Source organism: Ovis aries, chromosome 15, assembly GCF_016772045.2.
Source record: "Ovis aries strain OAR_USU_Benz2616 breed Rambouillet chromosome 15, ARS-UI_Ramb_v3.0, whole genome shotgun sequence".
Taxonomy (NCBI): Eukaryota; Metazoa; Chordata; class Mammalia; order Artiodactyla; family Bovidae; genus Ovis; species Ovis aries.
The window spans coordinates 35,205,155-35,223,262 of record NC_056068.1 but is presented as its reverse complement, the minus strand read 5'-3'; the positions used below and the strand labels follow the sequence as shown (position 1 = coordinate 35,223,262).

The following is an 18,108-nucleotide window of genomic DNA, read 5'->3' as shown; positions in this document are numbered from 1 at the left end:
GTCTGCGAGAATGACCAGCACACCCAGGATATCCCACCTTCCTCCCCCACAACCATGGGGGTGGGGGGGAGGCCTTCCACCCCTTCTTAAGCCCAGATCCATGCCATCCTCAGGATGAAGCCCCAACTCCTCAAAGCAGCCTCCTTCCTCTCTTGATGTCCTTGAACATGTCATGCTCTTAGCTAGCTCTACCCACTCTGTTTTCTCTTCCCTGAACATCCAAACTCTGTTATCACCTAGAAATTCCCTGCTTGTTCTTCAAGGTCCAGCTCAGGCTCCCCCATTCCCACAGCAAGCCTTCCCTGGCCACCCCTCTCTGTGCCTCTCCAGTCCACATGCTTCCCTTACCCAGTCACTTGCAGACTCTCCCCCAGGTGTTGACACGTCTGTGCCCCACCAGAGAACAGGATTTCAGGCTCCCTGAGGACGCCAGTGGCGCTCTGATTCCTCAACTAATGCCTACGATCTTCCGGTATACCAGATACCTGCTGAGAGCCAGTGATACAGCTAGTGAGCACAACAGACAAAATGCCTACCCACATGGAGCCCATATTCTAGTGATAATAATAGCCAACACTCCAGAGTACTTCATACATTCAAGACTATTCTGACTAATCTTAATTCATTTAATCCCCACCACAATTACTAGTATCCCCATTTTACAGAGGAAGAAACTGAGGCTCCATATTAGATAATTTGCTCAGGATCCACAAGCTAGTAAATGGGAGGGCTGGGGTTCAAATCCAGGCAGTCTTGTGCTGGACCATGCTCCCAGTCACTGGGCCTTTCTGCCTCTCAAGGCTGTTTTCTCTTTTCTGCTTTACCCATGTTGATATCCCCAGCCTCCAGGCCAGGGCTTGGCACACTGAGAGCTCAGTAAAGGTCTGCTAAATGAAAGGATCTCCTTGAACAGTGGAAGCTGGCTCCCCTGCTGGAGGCACCCGCTCCTCCTCCAGTCCTCACTCAATCCAGCAAATAAGATTCCTCAGCCTTCCCTGACATGTCCACCACTGAACTGCTTTCCCCTGGATGCTCCTCTCCATGCCGCTCCCACACCAGTCAGCTGACACTTCATCACATACCACCTGACCATCCTATAGCCTGAATCTGTGTGGACATCTTACTTTGCCAGCTCCCTGAGCTCCCTGATATCCCCCAGAATACAAACAGTATGGTGCCAGACACATAGCACAAATAGACACAGAAATGCTAAACTGAATCTTGCCTCCCCTCTCCATTTCTTCATTATCACTGGAGCTATTTTTCCCTTTCCCCATGGGAAGCAAGCCACAGTCTGGTCAGAAACAATCTCTGCTGCAACTATATCCAAACTGCCTAAATCTATAAGCCAAAGTCATAATTAGAGTGTAGCTTTCCCAGGTAGCTCAGTGGTAAAGAATCATCTGCCTGCCAAGCAAGAGATGTGGGTTCAATCCCTGGGTCAGGAAGATCCCCTGGAGAAGGAAATAGCAACCTGCTCCAGTATTCTTGCCTGAGAAATCCCATGGACAGAGGAGCCTGACAGGTTCATGGGACTGCAAAAGAGTCAGACACAATTTAGCAACTAAACAACAACAAATGGTTAAAATCAGCAAGTAGAGTTGGTCATTTTTAACTGTTTGGGCAAAATGCACATTCAATGCCCTCTATTAGAAAATGCCCACGACTGAGAATCTGAGCCAGGCAGTATCCACAGGTCCCCTCTGTGTGGATCAGAAGACAAGAGTCCTTGCAGGATGTAAGTCAAGGAATCGCTCATGCACTTGGACCAGCACAGCCATTACAGAAAAAAAGACAAATTCTTTGGAAATACTTGTTAAAATTTACCGAAATATACAGTGTGCTGGGGACTGAGTAACAACATGTATTATTCTCAAGTGACCAGTGCAAAACTCCCAGGAGGCAGATGCCAGCATCACCCCATTTTATTTAGAGGTTAAATAAAATGACGGGGCTACAAAGCCGCGCTGCCTGGACGGTCACCCACAACCCCAGGGCTGCCCTATCTGAAGTCCGGAGGGGAACAGCTGAACCGTGTGTGAGAGCTGAGCCCAGATGGAAGCGCTCGACACTCAGGGAGGGGGTCCCTCTGTCGATCCCACTTGCTCCCCAGGCAGATACAACCAGGGCCAGGAGGGGAATGGGCCTGGGCCACAACCAGCTCCAGAAAGGTTTGGAGGGGTAGGGGTGGGGTGCAGTATCAGTCTGCAGGAAATAGCTGAATTACCAGGCCATCACACAAGCACTGGCGGGTTGTGGATCGGTCAGAACCCACACAGATTCCCCTGCCCCTCTGCTTCTGAAGTGAAGTGAAAGTCACTCAGCTGTGTCCGACTCTTTGCAACCCCATGGACTATACAGTCTGTGGAATTCTCCAGGCCAGAATACTGGAGTGGGGAGCCTTTCCCTTCTCCAGCAGATCTTCCTGACCCAAGAATCAAACCGGGGTCTCCTGCATTGCAGGCAGATTCTTTACCAACTGGGAAGAGTCAAGGACATTTCTGCTCACTCCCCAAGGTGGCCAGGGCTTCCATCACCACCTCCCTCGAGAAACCCTGAGGCAACTATGGAAAAAGGAAAGCCAGTCACCTCCCTGCTTCAGTCCACAGGCTGTCTCCATTTCCTCCCACCAGGAATGTCCCAGGACAGGGACCCAAGCAATAACCCGCAGGCTGCGGGAACGAACTAGATGTGAGGTTTTCACTCTCCTCCAAAGGCCAAACCTTTTCACAATGAAGGAGTTGACTTTCAAAATCTTCTTTCCACTTTGGGTGGGACTAGGGGAGGGAAGTGTCCATCCCTAAAAGAAGGCAAGTCCAAAGCAAAGGCTTTTGGTTTAAAGGATCTGTTTCCTCTCCCAGACCCAACCCACCGTGGAGCACAGTGGAGACAGGCCAAACAGATACAAAAGGATGGTGAGGACCCCAGTGAAGGACAGCTGGGGCTGATCCCACCCCTGCCACCTAACACCCGTGCTGTGCGTGCTGAAACCCGCCTTGTCTATAAAATGAGGATAGAAATAGGACCTGCCTCATAGGGCTGGTACGAGGACTATGAGCTCATGTCTGTTAAGTCCCTAGAGCAGTGCACATTGTCATTCAGTTGCTCAGTCGTGTCCAACTCTTTGCGACCCCATGGACTGCAGCACGCCAGGCTTCCCTGTCCTTCACCATCTCCCAGGGTTTGCTCAAACCCATGTCCATGGAGTCAGTGATGCCATCCAGCACACACAGTGTGCACTAAACATTTATAAAACAAAAAGTAAATAAGAACTCAACAAAAGCAGCTGGCTTCTCAGCGTGACAGTCCTCCTGCCCCAGCATTCAGCTTACTGTACCCCCAAACCAAGAAAAATCCAACAAAGGCCTGAAAGAAAAAAATTCTCAAACCTTTCCATGAACTCAAGGAGGCAATCCTGCATCAACCAGGTCTTCCCTGCCCCAAGGAGCAGCTTCAAAAAGCCCAGCAAGAACACTGCACGACACAAGTATTGCATCTGAAATCACTGTGCTCCTCATTTCAAAATACATGGGGTTTTTGAAATAGAAAGAGTATGCTTTGGGTTTTAATTTAAATATCTACCTGTTCAGAGACTAGGAAGCCCTCCCCCAAAGTCCTCCCCCAAAGAATTACTATCCCCCCAGCCAGAGTTTTAGAAACCATATAGTGCCAAACCCACCAACACATGCATGCATTTTCAGGTGAAGAGGGCTGGAGAGAGTCGAAGCAGAGGCCAGTGGAGCTCTCCCCAGCTCCCACCTACACACCAGCGCTAAAAAAGAAATGCAATTATTCAAAGCCTCAGCAAGCGGATGTAATTTCAGGTACTGCCAATTTTGTTTAGAAAAGGATTAATGGGCACAGTGATTACAGATACTTAGCTTCACAGCATTCATGTGTCTATTTTTTAAAACTCCCCAGGTTAGAATGTGTTGAGAAAAGAAACCTTTCCAAATGCTTTCATGGGCAGGGGAGGGAATCATTTGCCCTCCCTGGGACCCTGACTTTGCATCCCTCCTCACCCCTTCAGTTTACAACCCCAATTTACCCCTAATTCCAGTCAACCCTCTCTCCTTGTGTGCCTGCCAGCGTCAAGAGGGTCAAGCCAAACGTCAAGTCTACAAAGCCACTCTGATTTGGTTGAACACTGACTCAGTGCCTGACACTGTCCCGGGGGAGTTGGTGAGCCATTCACGGCGCTGAGTCACAGTCCTGCCCCCGCCCCATCTTCCCCAGGACCAGCTCAGGAAAGACTGTAACGCCAGACTCCTCTAGGACTCATCAAAACAACTGTCTGCCGGGACACATTTCTTCTCCCACACAGAGGAAGCATCCTCATTTCTCAACTTAACTGCAGCCTGCTTGCCTGCTCTGGCTGGCAATGTCAATCACTCACAACCACCCATCCGCCACTCTGCCCCTCTGCTCCTCCCTCAGGAGGATCTCTGAGTGACTGTAGGGTTCTGAGATGTAGAATGGCTAGCCTGTCCACCAGATAGACACAGTCCCCACTCAATGGTCACCCCAAAAGACCAGCCACCCTGCCAATGCTGCCAACAGCCACCAGCAGCATCATCTGAGCAGTGGGGAGCAGAGAGAACTCCCAAACTCCACAGAGGAAACCAGAGGCCCCAGGGAGCCTGGCCCTCCAGGATCTAAGCAGGGTCACAGGCTGGGCATTATGGAGAGCTGTGTCCACTGACTCGCTCAAGGCCTTTCTCACAGCTCCATCGAATGAATCCTGATGGATGTCATCTCTAAATGAAAAGGCTCACAAGGCCTACAGGCCCATTATGTGCCAAACAGCACGCTAGGAGGCTCAGCTAGGCCATCACATTTCATTCGCAAGTAACACTCGGAAGGAACGGAGTGCGCCCATCATTGCACAGATGGGGAAGCTGAAGCTCTGAGATGTTTTCATTTCCAGGGTCTATAAGCACCCACAGAGCTTATAATGACGCAGATTCCCAGTCTACTCCCTAGAAGTTATGCCTCAGCTTCTACTTCGGGTCGACCCTCCCTGCTCCCTCATCAAGTACTCTAATACAGATACCAGGGTTACCGCTTCTGAAACAAAGAGTTTAGATGCCCAACCAGGCAGTGCAAACACTAATGCCAACACCTGGGAGCCCTCTCCGTGGCGGTGGTGGTGGATGGGGAGGAAATCAAAACTGTCCATTTGGAAAATGTGTCAAACAAGAAACCTGTTCATCTTCTCTCAGGTTGGACACAGCCACACAGAGCTTCGAGGAATTATTTCTTGATATTTAGCAACAGCCATTTAGTGCCCTTTCTTTTACAGATAAGAAAGCACAATTCTCCCTCCTGTTAGCCTGATCTCAGGAGATTTTCCCCAAAGGGACAAGATCTATCTGCTGACTGTGCAGCATTTATACCATAGGAGGAGGCTCCCTTTACGGGAGGAGCAGGAATGCTGGTTACACAGCATTCACGATCTGCCAGACACCGTTTAAGACAGCAGGACAGGCATTGTCCCCATTTTACAGGTGAAAAGACATCTGAAGACACAGAGAGCTTTAGGTGACCTGCTCAAGCGGGCAGTAGCGCCAAGACTACAACCCAGGCACTCGGACCCCAGAACTTGCGTTCTGTAACTCCCCCACAGCACCACCCCTCAGATACAGAAGTTGGGGGAATCCCAAGGCAAAACCCCCAATTATGTCACAATTATGTCGCTCTCCTAAAGCCCAGCTACTGGTGAAAGGTGGTATCCAGGCCCAGTTCCTACCAACCTCAGTGCCAGCCTCCTAGGGGCGCAGACAGGCACACACACACCCTCAGCCCCAGCCCCTTCGCCTTCCCTCCAGGGGGCTCTCCAGCCTCAGGCTGCCCTCTGCTCTGCTCTACGGTGGTCTGGCCTTCCCACTCACCCTCTGACGCTTCCGAGGGCTCCCTTCACAGGCCGCCAGCCTTATCACCCACACTGAAACTACCCAGTGTCCCTCTCCTCTCTTGGACTGGGCGGTGCTGGAGGGCGGAGACAAGGACCTCCATCTCTCTCCACATCACCTAGTGTGGAGACTGGCGTACAGTGGACGTTCATCAGACTCTAGATGAATCCTGGGTCAAAAGCCAGCCAGCCTCTGGTTAAATGCTCCCCCAGGAAGGTGCTCTCTGTGGACATGCTCTGAACTCAGTTTGGAGAGGACAGGCTTATTGCAGAGGTTACTACATTAACGTACAACATTGCTCTGCTTCCACGCCTCCGGGGAAGGAGAGTCTTATCTTTCATTTCATCCAAGGGGTGAGAACACAGGAGCCATGCAACCAGGGGCCCAGGCCTAGGGCTGAAATGGGATCTCTGCCCGCTCCATACCCCTAGCACGCTGCCCACCTTCCCACCTTCTCCCCATCCCCATCCCTCACTGCAGTGTTCCAGGGAAGCACAGGAGGTAGCCAGCAGCCCCTGGAAGAGCCTGTATCTAACTTTCAGCTGTCAGACCTCACAAGGCTGAGGGCTCTGCCTTGGCAGGAAAAGCCCCTGAAAAACCCTGAGAACCCTGGCTGTGACGTTGGAAATGCTCTTCTGGCAGAAGCTGAAAGAGACAGCCGGGCTCTAAGCAGGCTTAAGAGGCTCATCAGCCCCTAAGCTGCGATCAGCTGACATCTGCAGGGAGGTCAGGGGACCTACTCCCCCAGAGGACCAGGGACCCAACCCACTGCCCTGCCTGGGAACGATCTACCCGGCCCATCACTCTTGTATCCTGCGGGGGACTTTCCAAGGGAGGCCCAAGGAGACTTCTGCCTCAGGAGACTTCTGCCTCAGGGTCCTCAAGGAAGCGAAGGTACAGGGGAGGAGTTTTGGGGCACAGACTGAAAAGAGAGAATTTGGGACAGAGGGAGAGGTGATGGGAGCCAGAAGACACCTCGAACCTCGGTAGAAACAGTACACATATTCGTAGCCAAAAGGACCCTGGTTCAAGTCCCAGCTCCCCCACCAACGCTCTGGCTTTGAAAAGATCTTTTAACCCTTTTCCCACCATGTGCCTCAGATGCTTGTCTGATCTGTAAAATGAGGACAATAAAATAATAAAAAATACCTGCTTCGAAAAGGAATGTGTTTTCAACAATCAAGCACCATTGAGATGATTACTGTCGACATCTGTGGCCCAGGCAGCACCAGTCAATGTCTGTCCTTCAGCAGTCAGAGCTGATAACCAGGCGGCCGCCCAGATTAAGGATCGGACATCTGTGCAGCCCTCTAAATGTCCAGGAGGGAGACAAACCAGGAGCCGTCTTCACACCTCATTACCCAGGGCTCTTGGTCCCTGGGTCCCTACAGCCTGGACGAGGTACCCGTGGCCTCGGGACAGCATAGCTGTTGTTGGACAAGGTTATGTAGTGTTGTTTTTTAATTAACTTTTTATTTGAAAAAAATCTCAAACCTACTGAAAATTTGCAAGTCTAGTACAAAGAATGTCCATATACCCCCACCCTGACTTACCCGCTGTTAACATTTTGCCCCATCTGCTCTCAATAGTGTATTCTACTCCCCTGAATACACAGATGGATATTTTTGAGTTTTTTTGTCAAACACGTTAAAGCGAATACTTTAAGGACATCTTTTTTTCCTTACTTTCAAGTTGTATTTTATTGTAAGCAAGTAATTTTTAAAAGAGATTTGCTTCATGAGTGGAACACTTCACGAATTTGTGTGTCATCCTTGTGCAGGGGCCATGCTAACCTTCTCTGTATCATTTTAATTTTGGTATATGTGCTGCCGAAGCAAGCACATCTTTTTAGTAACCATGATGGTTATACAGTTTTTATTAGTCTAAACCAATTCCTGAGCTGAGTCCTATCATTGGTTTCCAAGCCAGGCAATCCCAGTTCAAGGGCAACAGACTCCGGCAGCAGCAGCTGAATATGATAAGGACTCAGAAATCACATATGTCTCTACCTCACCTGATAGCTGAGTGGAAACCTGGAAGAGAAGCTCACATCTATTGGCACTTACTACGAGTCAGGCAGTTGCTAAACCCCTTTTATCAATTACTTCACATACTTCTCACATTTATCCCCATTTTACTGGCAAGGAAATGAGGCTTACGGGGAGTAGTAACCTGCCAGGGTTAGGGAGCTGTACATGGAGGACCCGGAATCTGACGACTCAGATTCCAGAGCCCACGCACTAAGTCACTGCCTCCTTACACAGGCTACCACCACCTAACAACCACCACGCATTTTTCTGCACGATAAAGTTGCCCACCTGTGCTCTGCTTCAAGAAAAGTTTGATGCATGGTATAAACCAATGCATTACTGTAAAACAAATATCCTTCAGTTAAAAATAAATAAATAAAAAGAAAAACCGACCCTGATGCCAGGCCAGCGTACCAGTGACTGTGAGGAGACCGGATTCAAGAGAGGAAGGTGTCCTGGCACAACTCAGTCCAGCCAAAAGAGGACCTGAAGTCCCAAAAGCTGCTGATGTCTTTATGGAGGCCGGCAGGAACAAGTTCATGTTTAGGAAAACGCAGAGCCATACACCAAACACGATGCATCCTGACAAAGAGCTGATCTTAATGGAAGATGAGGGAGGGGATTGTTTTAATAACTTAAATTGAGAATCAAGTCTATTTGAGTTTCTGGACAGAGTCATTTGGAGGATGTTATCCACCACCCGGTCTCCCAAGAGAGGTGGCCTTCACCCTTCTGCCATTGGGCTTCCTAGGCGGCACCAGTGGTAAAGAACCTGCCTGCCAATGCAGGAGACATGAGAGATATTCGGTCCCTGGGTCAGGAAGATCCCTTGGAAGAAGAAATGGCAACCCACTCCAGTATTCTTGCCTGGAGAATCCCATGGACAGAGGAGCCTGACGAGCTGGTCCATATAGTCACAAAGAGTCAAACACGATTGAAGCAACTTAGCAGGCACGCTTCTGACATTAGAGCTGTGGTTGAAGGTCTGAGAAGCCCTGGGCTGAGACAATATGCCCACCAGCTTCTAAGAACCCTGAAAAGGCTGAGTTAATATAGCACTTGACTTTAGGAACTCACTGTATCCCTCTGAGCTCACATCTCTGCACTTAAAAATGCCATAATTGTGAGCCTCCAACCTGATAATATTCATGAAGCACTCCATAAGCAATAAATCATTAACCCAAAACACTTCTCAGTGTTTTGGAAGTAAATGTTTTGATACTCATTTAAAAACAACAGACAAACAAAACCATATTTTCCCACGTTTTTTCCTCTGCCAATATTTACTTAAGACACCTTGCCAGTATGGAGAGATGCTGTTCTTTTACATGGAGCAAAAAGACTCAAACCCATGCTCTTTTCTGAAGACACAGAAAACCAGAGTAAGCACCTCACTAAATCACCAAACAGTTCACATCATGAACTGCTTTCTTAAATAAGCTCCTTTTCCCAAAGTCCTCCATTTAGGAAGCCCAAAATTTACTCCCATAAATATCAAGAGAATGAGATCTACACCCACCCTCTTCACACACACACTGCACCGCAAATCATCCACCCGTCCTTTCTCTGAAAATAAGAGCCTTAAAAAGCCACTTGCCACCATTTGTCTTAAAGAGGTTTTGCCAGATCTTTTCTGGGTTGGTTCTGAGACCATGGCACAAATCACGGCTCTTAATCCTTCCCCAGCTCTCTACACAACAACGCTCTTGTTCCTTTCACACAGAACCTAACATTTCAATCTATGAGCCAGTTTTCACCCTTGATAAAGCAACCAGGAAATGAAACATAAAGTGTGGGATTACGCCAAGGCTTGCAAGCTGGGAGAACCTTTTCTTAACCTTCAACAACAAGAGGTTTCAGAATTTCCCTTCTAAATAGATGTAAGCTGCTAATTTCCCAGTCATTCTTTGTGGAACTGCTGTTTTCTGGTTTGAAATAAAGAATGGCTGGGATTGCTGTTCCCAGCAATACCTCAATGAGAAAGATGACAAATACCTGAATGAATAGGCTGGCATGGTACGAGACAAATTTCACCACCATGAAGTTCAACATTTGTCTGGGGAGGAATACGTGGCAGACAGGACAGATTTCTTCCTAGGGGTGCCCTGGAAGACTCTCCTTGGCTGATGGCTTAATTAAACTTCAAGAGGGCAGTTTCCTGGGCCATCCTGTACTCACAGGCTTCTATGCCTAGTGCCTATGGCCGACTGGGGTCCCCACCTGGACGTCCTGTCACCCCTGGTTCAACCTGCACTCCCCAATTCCTCCTCTCTCCCTTTAATTTCAGACTGTGTGTGTAGAATAAAATCACACACTCTAGATATTCAGCATTATTCTAGAGGAGTAATCCTTCTGCAGGAGGCCTGAAGCCTTGGTTCACGCCTTGGTTCACTCCCTGCCTCCATGCGATGGGTTCTTTACGTGTCCACTCCCAGCCGCCTCAGAGCACACAGCTGGGCCCAGCACTGCTGCTCCTCACTCCTGTCCAGGGGCTCTGAGCACCAGCACTCTTGCCCTGTGGTATCTAGGAGTGGGGCATGATGGTGGCGATTCAGCCTGTGAGGTCAAAGACCTAATGTTTGCACTGAAAACTTTATATTCCACAATACAGAGAGGAACCACAAGATTTACACCAAGAATTTAAATTTTTTATTTTTCTAAACTTAGAATGACATTAAATATCAATAGCAAGTAGAAATGCCATGACAAGTGGAGGGAAAGCCTGCAGAAGCAAAGAAAGGATCTTTATACTTTAATACCTTTAATGACACTTTTTTGCGTGGCTTTTAAAACACTCTGATTTTGCACAGGGTACTGCGAATCAGGTTTCCAGTCCTGCTCTGGGATCTGCTGCAGTCCTAAGGGCTGGGAGGAGAAACTGGCCTTAATCCAATGGGCACCCACAAGGAGAATGGCACCTACACAGCACACAGGACAGCCCTGGAAGGCTCGAAAGCTAAAACTGAGGGCCTTCAAGCTAGAAGAGACCTTGTAGAATCATCCGTTTCCCACAAGGACCCTGAAGCCAAGTTACGGCAGACATGAAAGCCTGGTAACCAGGGAGGATGGGAGGCCTGGTCCAAAGACCAACAGACGTCTCGCTCCCCAGACACATGGCGTGAGGTTATAAGGCAAAGAAGCTAAAGGACGCCAGGTTCCCGCACTGAGTGCTGTTCTTGACAGCAAGCAACAACATCCAAGAAGCCTGAGGTCCAGGCATCAGCCTTGACACGTGTGGTTTCCAACTGCTTTGTTCCTTCAACTTGCCCAGTTCCCTTATACCCCTGACCTACTTCAATAAATACCAATGCCTACTCTGCCCAGTGCTGTGCTGGGCACGAAAGTCTCAAAGGAGCCAGGACCCCTCCTCTGTGCCATTCATCCTGCTTGTCAACTTAAGATCTACTCAAAGGCTGCTATAGGGAGAACCCAACACAGTGTTCCATGAAACCCTGAAGACCAGCCCACTGTAATATTCCAGCTCCCAAAGCCTCTTCTAGAGCTTTACCCTCATGGGTTTCATGTTTGAAAAGGGTGTGTCTGTCAAATTGTTTTCACCAAGTAATAGTTAATGGGGAATTCCCTGGTGGACCAGTGGTTAGGACTCCGCACTGCCACTGCCGGGCACATGGGTTCCATCTCTGGTTGGGAAACTAAGATTCCCAATAACCATATAGTGCAGAAAAAAAAATAATAATAATGTCTTCCATTTCTTACTCATCAGAGACATGCAGCACCACCACCAGTCAGCACAGGATACCAAGGGCTGCTGCCCATTCAAGGCACCTCAGTCCCCAGTAAAACAATGAAAGGGTGTGGCCACGTGAGCCCTGGGCAGCCTGACTCAGAGTGATGACACATGACACATGGCTGCTTTAAGTATCAACACGAGCTCCCACTGGTGATCTGGGGTAGAAGCCACCACCACCACCACCACAGTGACCATGAAGACCTCCCAGCTCTAACACTTTAGCCAAATAACTGAACTTTCATGAACTTGAATTTCATCATCTGTAAAACAGGATAATCCATGATTTGCTGCTTCTAGGGCCTGTTAGAAGGATCAATAAGAAAAGGTACTGGATGGGGCTTCCCTGGTGGCTCAGTGGTAAAGAATCTGCCTGCCAATACAAGAGACACAGGTTCAATCCCTGGTCCAGGAAGATCCCACATGCCGCGCAGCAACTGGAACCATGTGCTCTAGAGTCTGCAAGCCGCAGCTACGGAGCCCACACTCCCTAGAGCCCGTGCTCTGCAACAGGAGAAGCCGCCATGAAGGAAAGCCCCTGGTCCCCGAAACCAGAGAAAAGACCACTCTGCAGCACCAGCGAATACCCAGCACAGCCCAAAATAAGTAAATGACATTTCAAAAGAGAAAAGGTCCTGAAGAACGTCAACTGCCCTTTTCTGCCTGAATACCCAGGATTATACAAGATTCCTCGTTGGTACAATGGAACTAGTAACAGTTCCTACTTCATTAAGTTGTTGTGAGAATTGAATCAGATAGTAGTTACAAAAACAGTTTCTGGGATTTTTCAAGGACTCAAAAAGATGAAGCTATTATATAATCGCTGGAGAAGGAAATGGCACCCCACTCCAGTATTCTTGCCTAGAGAATCCTGCGGACAGAGGAGCCTGGTGGGCTGCTGTCCATAGGGTCACACAGAGTTGGCCGCGACTGAAGCGACTTAGCATGCATGCATGCATTGGAGGAGGAAACAGCAACCCACTCCAGTGTTCTTGCCTGGAGAATCCCAGGGATGGAGGATCCTGGTGGGCTGCCGTCTATGGGGTCACACAGAGTCAGACACGACTGAAGTGACTTAGCAGCAGCAGCATTACATAATTGCTACTACTACCATTGCTATTACTATTAATGACACTACTATCCCAATTACATCACAACTTGGTCTCTGGCTAAGAGAAAGTAAAGAAGCGTTGGATTACAGGAAGTCTTCCTAGGGAATACCAGCATCATGGAGTCTAGAACTGGGAGAACCAAGAGTAGGGTCCTTGTTTCTGTCCCAAGTTAACCCCAAAATGAACCAAAAGTGCAGAAATCAAACTAAAATCCACCTGCCTTAGCTCAAGGTTTTCTGCTTCAAGAAATTTTTCTCTGGGAAGTATTCAAACATCTGCCAAATCTACCGATGCATCCTAAAAAATTCACATGACTCTCCAGTGTGAGGATCCAGTAGGGAAAACACAAGCAGCTGCACAAGTGCTTTGTCCCTCTAACTGAGCCCTATTGGAAGAGGATCCATAAAAAGACACCACTCAGAAATGCTCACAGCAAATCCAAGGAAGCAGACTGAAAGAATACTGTTATGCGGTGAAAAGGGGAACAGTAACTCGCAAGCCCTTAAGTCTCTCAAGAAATTGTCAGGGTAGGTAGGAAATATAATTGGCTGCCATAGGGTCTCAGCTTCCCCACATAAATCACCTTTGAGTGCAGGGACACTTTCACATACTGCTTTCCCCTGGGCCTGGGAGGACTCAGTCAAGGCCCTAGGAGTTAGAGAGCCAGGTAGGGAGTCAGGGTTTGCTGTAAGATGATCACCAGGGACTAGATACCAGTTACTGGAGAAGAGTTAGCAAAAGACTGGAAGGTTGGGAGGCTGTGACTATGGAGTCCTACACACTCTTCAAGTTCCCCAGCCCAAGACTTTGTCTAATACCTCATGGAAAAGACAGAACCTATCAGACAGGAATACCTACCTCTCCTCTCACCGACCCTATCAACCTCCTTATATCAGCTCTAGCACTCAGCCCCTTCCTTTCTGCAAATGGCTGAAAGGCCTGGTTCCTGTCTAAGACCAATGAGACGGAAGTCCTGGATGCCTTCCCTCCCACTATTGCTGAAACACTGCTCCAGTAACTGTCCCATCTCTTTCTTGCATCATCTACTTCTCCTTCTCTACTGGATAGTTCCCATCCAAACAAAACATGCTCTGTAATCTCCCTCTACGACAATGCACCCCCCAAATGCACATCCTCTCCAGTTCTCAGTTCCTCAACTCCACTTTGCATCAAAACCACCTGAAAGATTCACCTATACTTACTATTTCCTCATCCCATGTATTCTTTTCTGCTTATTCCACTCAGGATTTGTCCTTTAGGCTTATGGGACCCCTCGTTCTCCTGGGCTTTCTCCTACCTTTTCAGTCCTTCTCTTTTGCCAATTTCTAAATGCTACTCTCTCCCAAGGCTTACGTGATCTTTTCTCTAAACTCTTTTTCTGAGTGATTCCATCTAATCTAGGCCTTGAATAACCTTATGATGCCCAAATGTATATTTCCAGTCCTCTCTCTCTCCCGGGCCCAGATTCACACATGTGACTAACTGATAGAGTCACATCAAAATGTAACATGGCAAAACAAGATCTCATGCTCTCCCCCACCCCTCAAGCCTGCTCCCAGCCTTCCTATCTCAGGGACATGAGCACCATCCACTCAGGTGCCCAAGCCCTTGGGAGTGATCCCTGACCCTTGTCTTTCTCTCACAGACTGCAACCCAGTCACCAAGACTATTTCTCTCCATCTCCAGTGACCGTCCTCAGTCAGGCCTTTATTAACTCCTGCCTGGACTACAGCAATAGCCTCCCACCGCTGTCCCTGCACTTGGCCACCTACAGCCCACACTAGAGCAGGCAGAGCGATCATTCTGAAAATGTAAATCAGATAACTCCCTGGCCGTCCAGCGGCTGCCTGGACCCAGGATCCACCCCTGGTTGGGGAGCTAAGATCCTGCAGCCTCTTCTCCTGCCACTTTCTCCCTTACTGCACCACACTCCAGCCACACTTCCTAGGTCAAGAAGATCCCCTGAAGAAGGAAATGGCAACCCACTCCAGTATTCTTGCCTGGAGAATCCCATGGAGGGAGGAGCCTGGTAGGCTATAGTCCATGGGGTCGCAAAGAGTCGGACACGACTGAGCTACTTCACTTCCTTCACTTACTTCCAGCCACACTGGCCTTTCTGCTCCTTGAACTTGAAGCTCTTTTGTGCCTTAAAGCCCTTTCACCGGCAGCTTCTCTCTTCTAGAAATGCTTTACCAGCTCATCAACACAAAGATGGCTCTTTCTGGTCATTCAAATTATACCTTGAATGTCACCTATTCAGAACTCCTACACTAACCTCCAATCAAACCGCCCAGTTACGTACCACATCATCTTACTTTAATTTTCTGGATGCTAGTTACCGCTATCTGACATTACTCTTGTTTGTCTTTTTATTTGTTTTTCTGCTTCCTCCCCTCCCCTACTCAGTTGCAAACTCCCTGAGTACCCAACCAGTGTCTGCCTCATTCACTTTCCTGGCCGCAATGCCTAGAACAATGTGTGGTACACAGGAGAAATCTCATAACATCAATAAATGCAGTTATGAGCCAGAGAAGCCCACTGACCAAGAAATCTGAGGCCCCAGTGAGAAACAGAATATTTCCTGCCATATCAGGAAACAAGGATGTCACAGTTATCAGCGACTGCAGCCCTAAGGAAACTCAGGAAGGAGAATACCTGCCATCTAGCAGCCCTCAGACTACAACCACTCCCTACCATAAGCCCTGGAGGAAAGGAAGCTCAGGATGTGAAAACCAGGATCCTAGCTGAGGTGCATAGGAAAAAAATGATTTCATTGAGTCCAGACTCTTTTTTTTTTTTTTTTTTGAGTCCAGACTCTTGTATCTTCCCATACACAGAAGACACTAAATTCCTTAACTTGGGATATATGGTTTTCTTCAATTAACAATAATCTTTTGATGTTCAGACAACCTGCCCTTTGTTGCAAAACTGGCTCCTCCCCTCACCTCCTGAGCAGTTCTCTCAGGGTTACTTGACATGCTGCCTCCCAGGCTTAAGACCTAAAAATTTCCACCGAATAAACCTAACTCTCAATTTTTAGGTTGTGACTATTTTTCAAGTTGACACCAGCCAGCTCCCCAACTTGTCTCTCAAACACAAATGTGAGGTAGAACAGCAAAACAGCTATTGGTCGTTACGAAAAATCTCATCCAACAGAATTTCAACCACCTGCCGGAGCCCAAAAACGGGGAGGGAGGCTCTGGGATATTTTAGACCATTCGCGTTTCAAATATATTGCTCCACTACTGACTAGCAATGTTTCAGTTGGTGAAGAAAGGAATTCTGACTCACAGTCGTCCCTTAACATACGCCCGCGTCCATCCTTTGGCTAGTTTATTCATTCCGTGAGCAAACATTTACCGAGTACCTACTCTGTGCCAGGCACTGGGGCAAAGGATCAAGAGCAGTTTCTGATCTCCGGCGAGCAGGCAGGAGGCTGCAAAAAAACGCTGAAACCCAGGTCCACACTCAGAGTGAGAAAGTAAAGACTATACTAGTGAGCGTCGGAAGGCCTCCTGAACTCCCTGGGCCTCGATTTCATTCCCCTAGGTCTAGGGGACCTGTCGACTGGCGCTCCCAAGCTTTTGCGGAAAAGCTGATTGACTACCAAAAGCAGGAGTGAAAGTCCTGGTAGAGCACTAGCTGAAGACATACATAGTCTTCGAGGAACGTAATTGGCCGACCGTTCCCCTCCCCACCCTCTCTCTGCCCCGCAGGCCCCTGCTTTGGAGCTGTGCGGAGTGTGGTTCCGACTCTCCACCCGCAGGCCCCTGCTTTGGAGCTGTGCGGAGTGTGGTTCCGACTCTCCACCAACCATACAAGAGATCGCGCCCCCGCAGATAAAATTCCCCCAGACGAGACACCGTCCGTCTCTCTTCCTCCCTCCCGAACCCCAGCTGCTGGACCCGGATCAGAACTCCTACTTCTGCTCTCCCCAACCCCGGCGCGCGCCAGGTTCCTTGCAGCCGGAGACCCCAGTGAGGGGGTGTGTCCATCTCATCTCAACAGCGCCCGAATCACGCCCAGTCGCGGTGTCCAGGGCGCAGTTTGAAGCCCCCAGCGCCCGCATCGGGCCCTACTCCGGAATTCCCCTGTGTAGATACGGCCTCCACCCTGCCTCCCCCCTGGAGCCCGCCACACAAATCAGGCACAAAAAAAACCTCACACGAGTACGGCTCAGTGCGCGCCAACCCGCCGGGACCCGCGCGGGGGGAGGGAGCCGGGGCGCTTCGGAAACCCGATCGGACCCTCGAGGCACAGGTGCGGGCACGGGGCCCCCAACACTCACTCGATGAAGTAGCTGGCGCCCTCCTCCGTGAAGCCCTCCTCCCAGCCACGGGGCAGGTCTGCGGAAACGCGAGAAAAGTCCGATCAAACTTGGGCCACCCAAGCGCACGCCCCCCCTCCAAGTGCCCCCACTCCTCCCGCCCCGCGCCCACCTGAGCGGATCATGTGGCCGGAGTTGACGGGCTCCCCGGTGCGCGGGTGCAGCCAGGTCGTGTAGCGGAGCTGATCACTGCGGGGAGGGAGAGGTGCACCTGTTAGCGCCGCCGCCGCTCCGGGGGCGCCCGCCCGGCCCGCACCCCCGCCCGCCGCGCCCCGGCCCGCGCCCTGGCTTTCCCGCGCCGCACTTGATGAAGAAGACGCGGCCGTCCCGGCACACGCCGTAGGACCAGTGCTCAGGTAAAGTGTCCCGCCCGACCGCCGCCGCCGCCATGTTCGCCGCGCGCGGAGCCGCCGCGGGGAGAGGAGGAGGGGGCGGGGGCGGGGGTAGCGCGGGCGGCGGCCGGGCGGGCTCGGCCTGCGCGGGCCCCGGCTGCGCCCCCGGGCGATCCATTGAGGCGCTGGTTCTTAGCGGCGCGGGCGCGCGGCCAGCGCCCGGGCTCGCCAGGTCCCGGCACCGCGGCGGGACTTCGCCGGCGCACCCGCCCTCCGCGGCGCGGTAGCGCGGCCTTTGTCCCCGCGCCTTCCCCGCCCCCAGCCCGCCGCGTGCCCCTTGGCCCCTGAGGCCGCAGCAGGGCGGGGGCCACCTTCGGGGCAAGGCTGGCAAACTCCCGAGACAGGCAAACTCCCCGAATGCCCCAGTGAAGCCCACCGGACCCCCGCGACACAACTCTGCAGGAACTGTACTTCTTGTCTAAACCTCAACAGGTTACTCCCATATTCCGAGCCCCGGTTTCTTCCATTGTAAAAAGTTAGCAGTAAATACCACATGGTTTAGGATGGTAGATCAAATAGCAGTGGTGTGAAGTGCTTAGATGGATCCTGGCACCTATACGTGCTCTGCTAATCCCAGGTCAGGCATG

The 18,108-nt window shown here is 50.3% G+C and overlaps 1 protein-coding gene and 1 non-coding gene across 4 annotated transcripts in view; both read right to left on the bottom strand.

Annotated features, from left to right (window-relative positions):
• Positions 1 to 17,729, bottom strand: part of PLEKHA7 (pleckstrin homology domain containing A7) — a 234,543-nt gene extending 216,814 nt beyond the window's left edge. For all 3 annotated transcript variants that reach the window (XM_015100990.4, XM_015100992.4, XM_042232719.2), the window contains exons 1-3: positions 17,434 to 17,729; positions 17,242 to 17,318; positions 17,091 to 17,148 (exon numbers count right to left, since the gene is read on the bottom strand). In XM_015100990.4, coding sequence (XP_014956476.3) covers positions 17,091 to 17,148; positions 17,242 to 17,318; positions 17,434 to 17,639 — 341 coding nt within the window. In that variant the 5' untranslated portion in view covers positions 17,640 to 17,729. The remainder of the gene's footprint in view (positions 1 to 17,090; positions 17,149 to 17,241; positions 17,319 to 17,433) is intronic.
• LOC114118608 (U6 spliceosomal RNA) lies at positions 7,648 to 7,754 on the bottom strand. The gene has a single exon (XR_003591847.1). It is a non-coding gene; the product is annotated as a U6 spliceosomal RNA (small nuclear RNA).
• Positions 17,730 to 18,108: the final 379 nt, after the last annotated feature.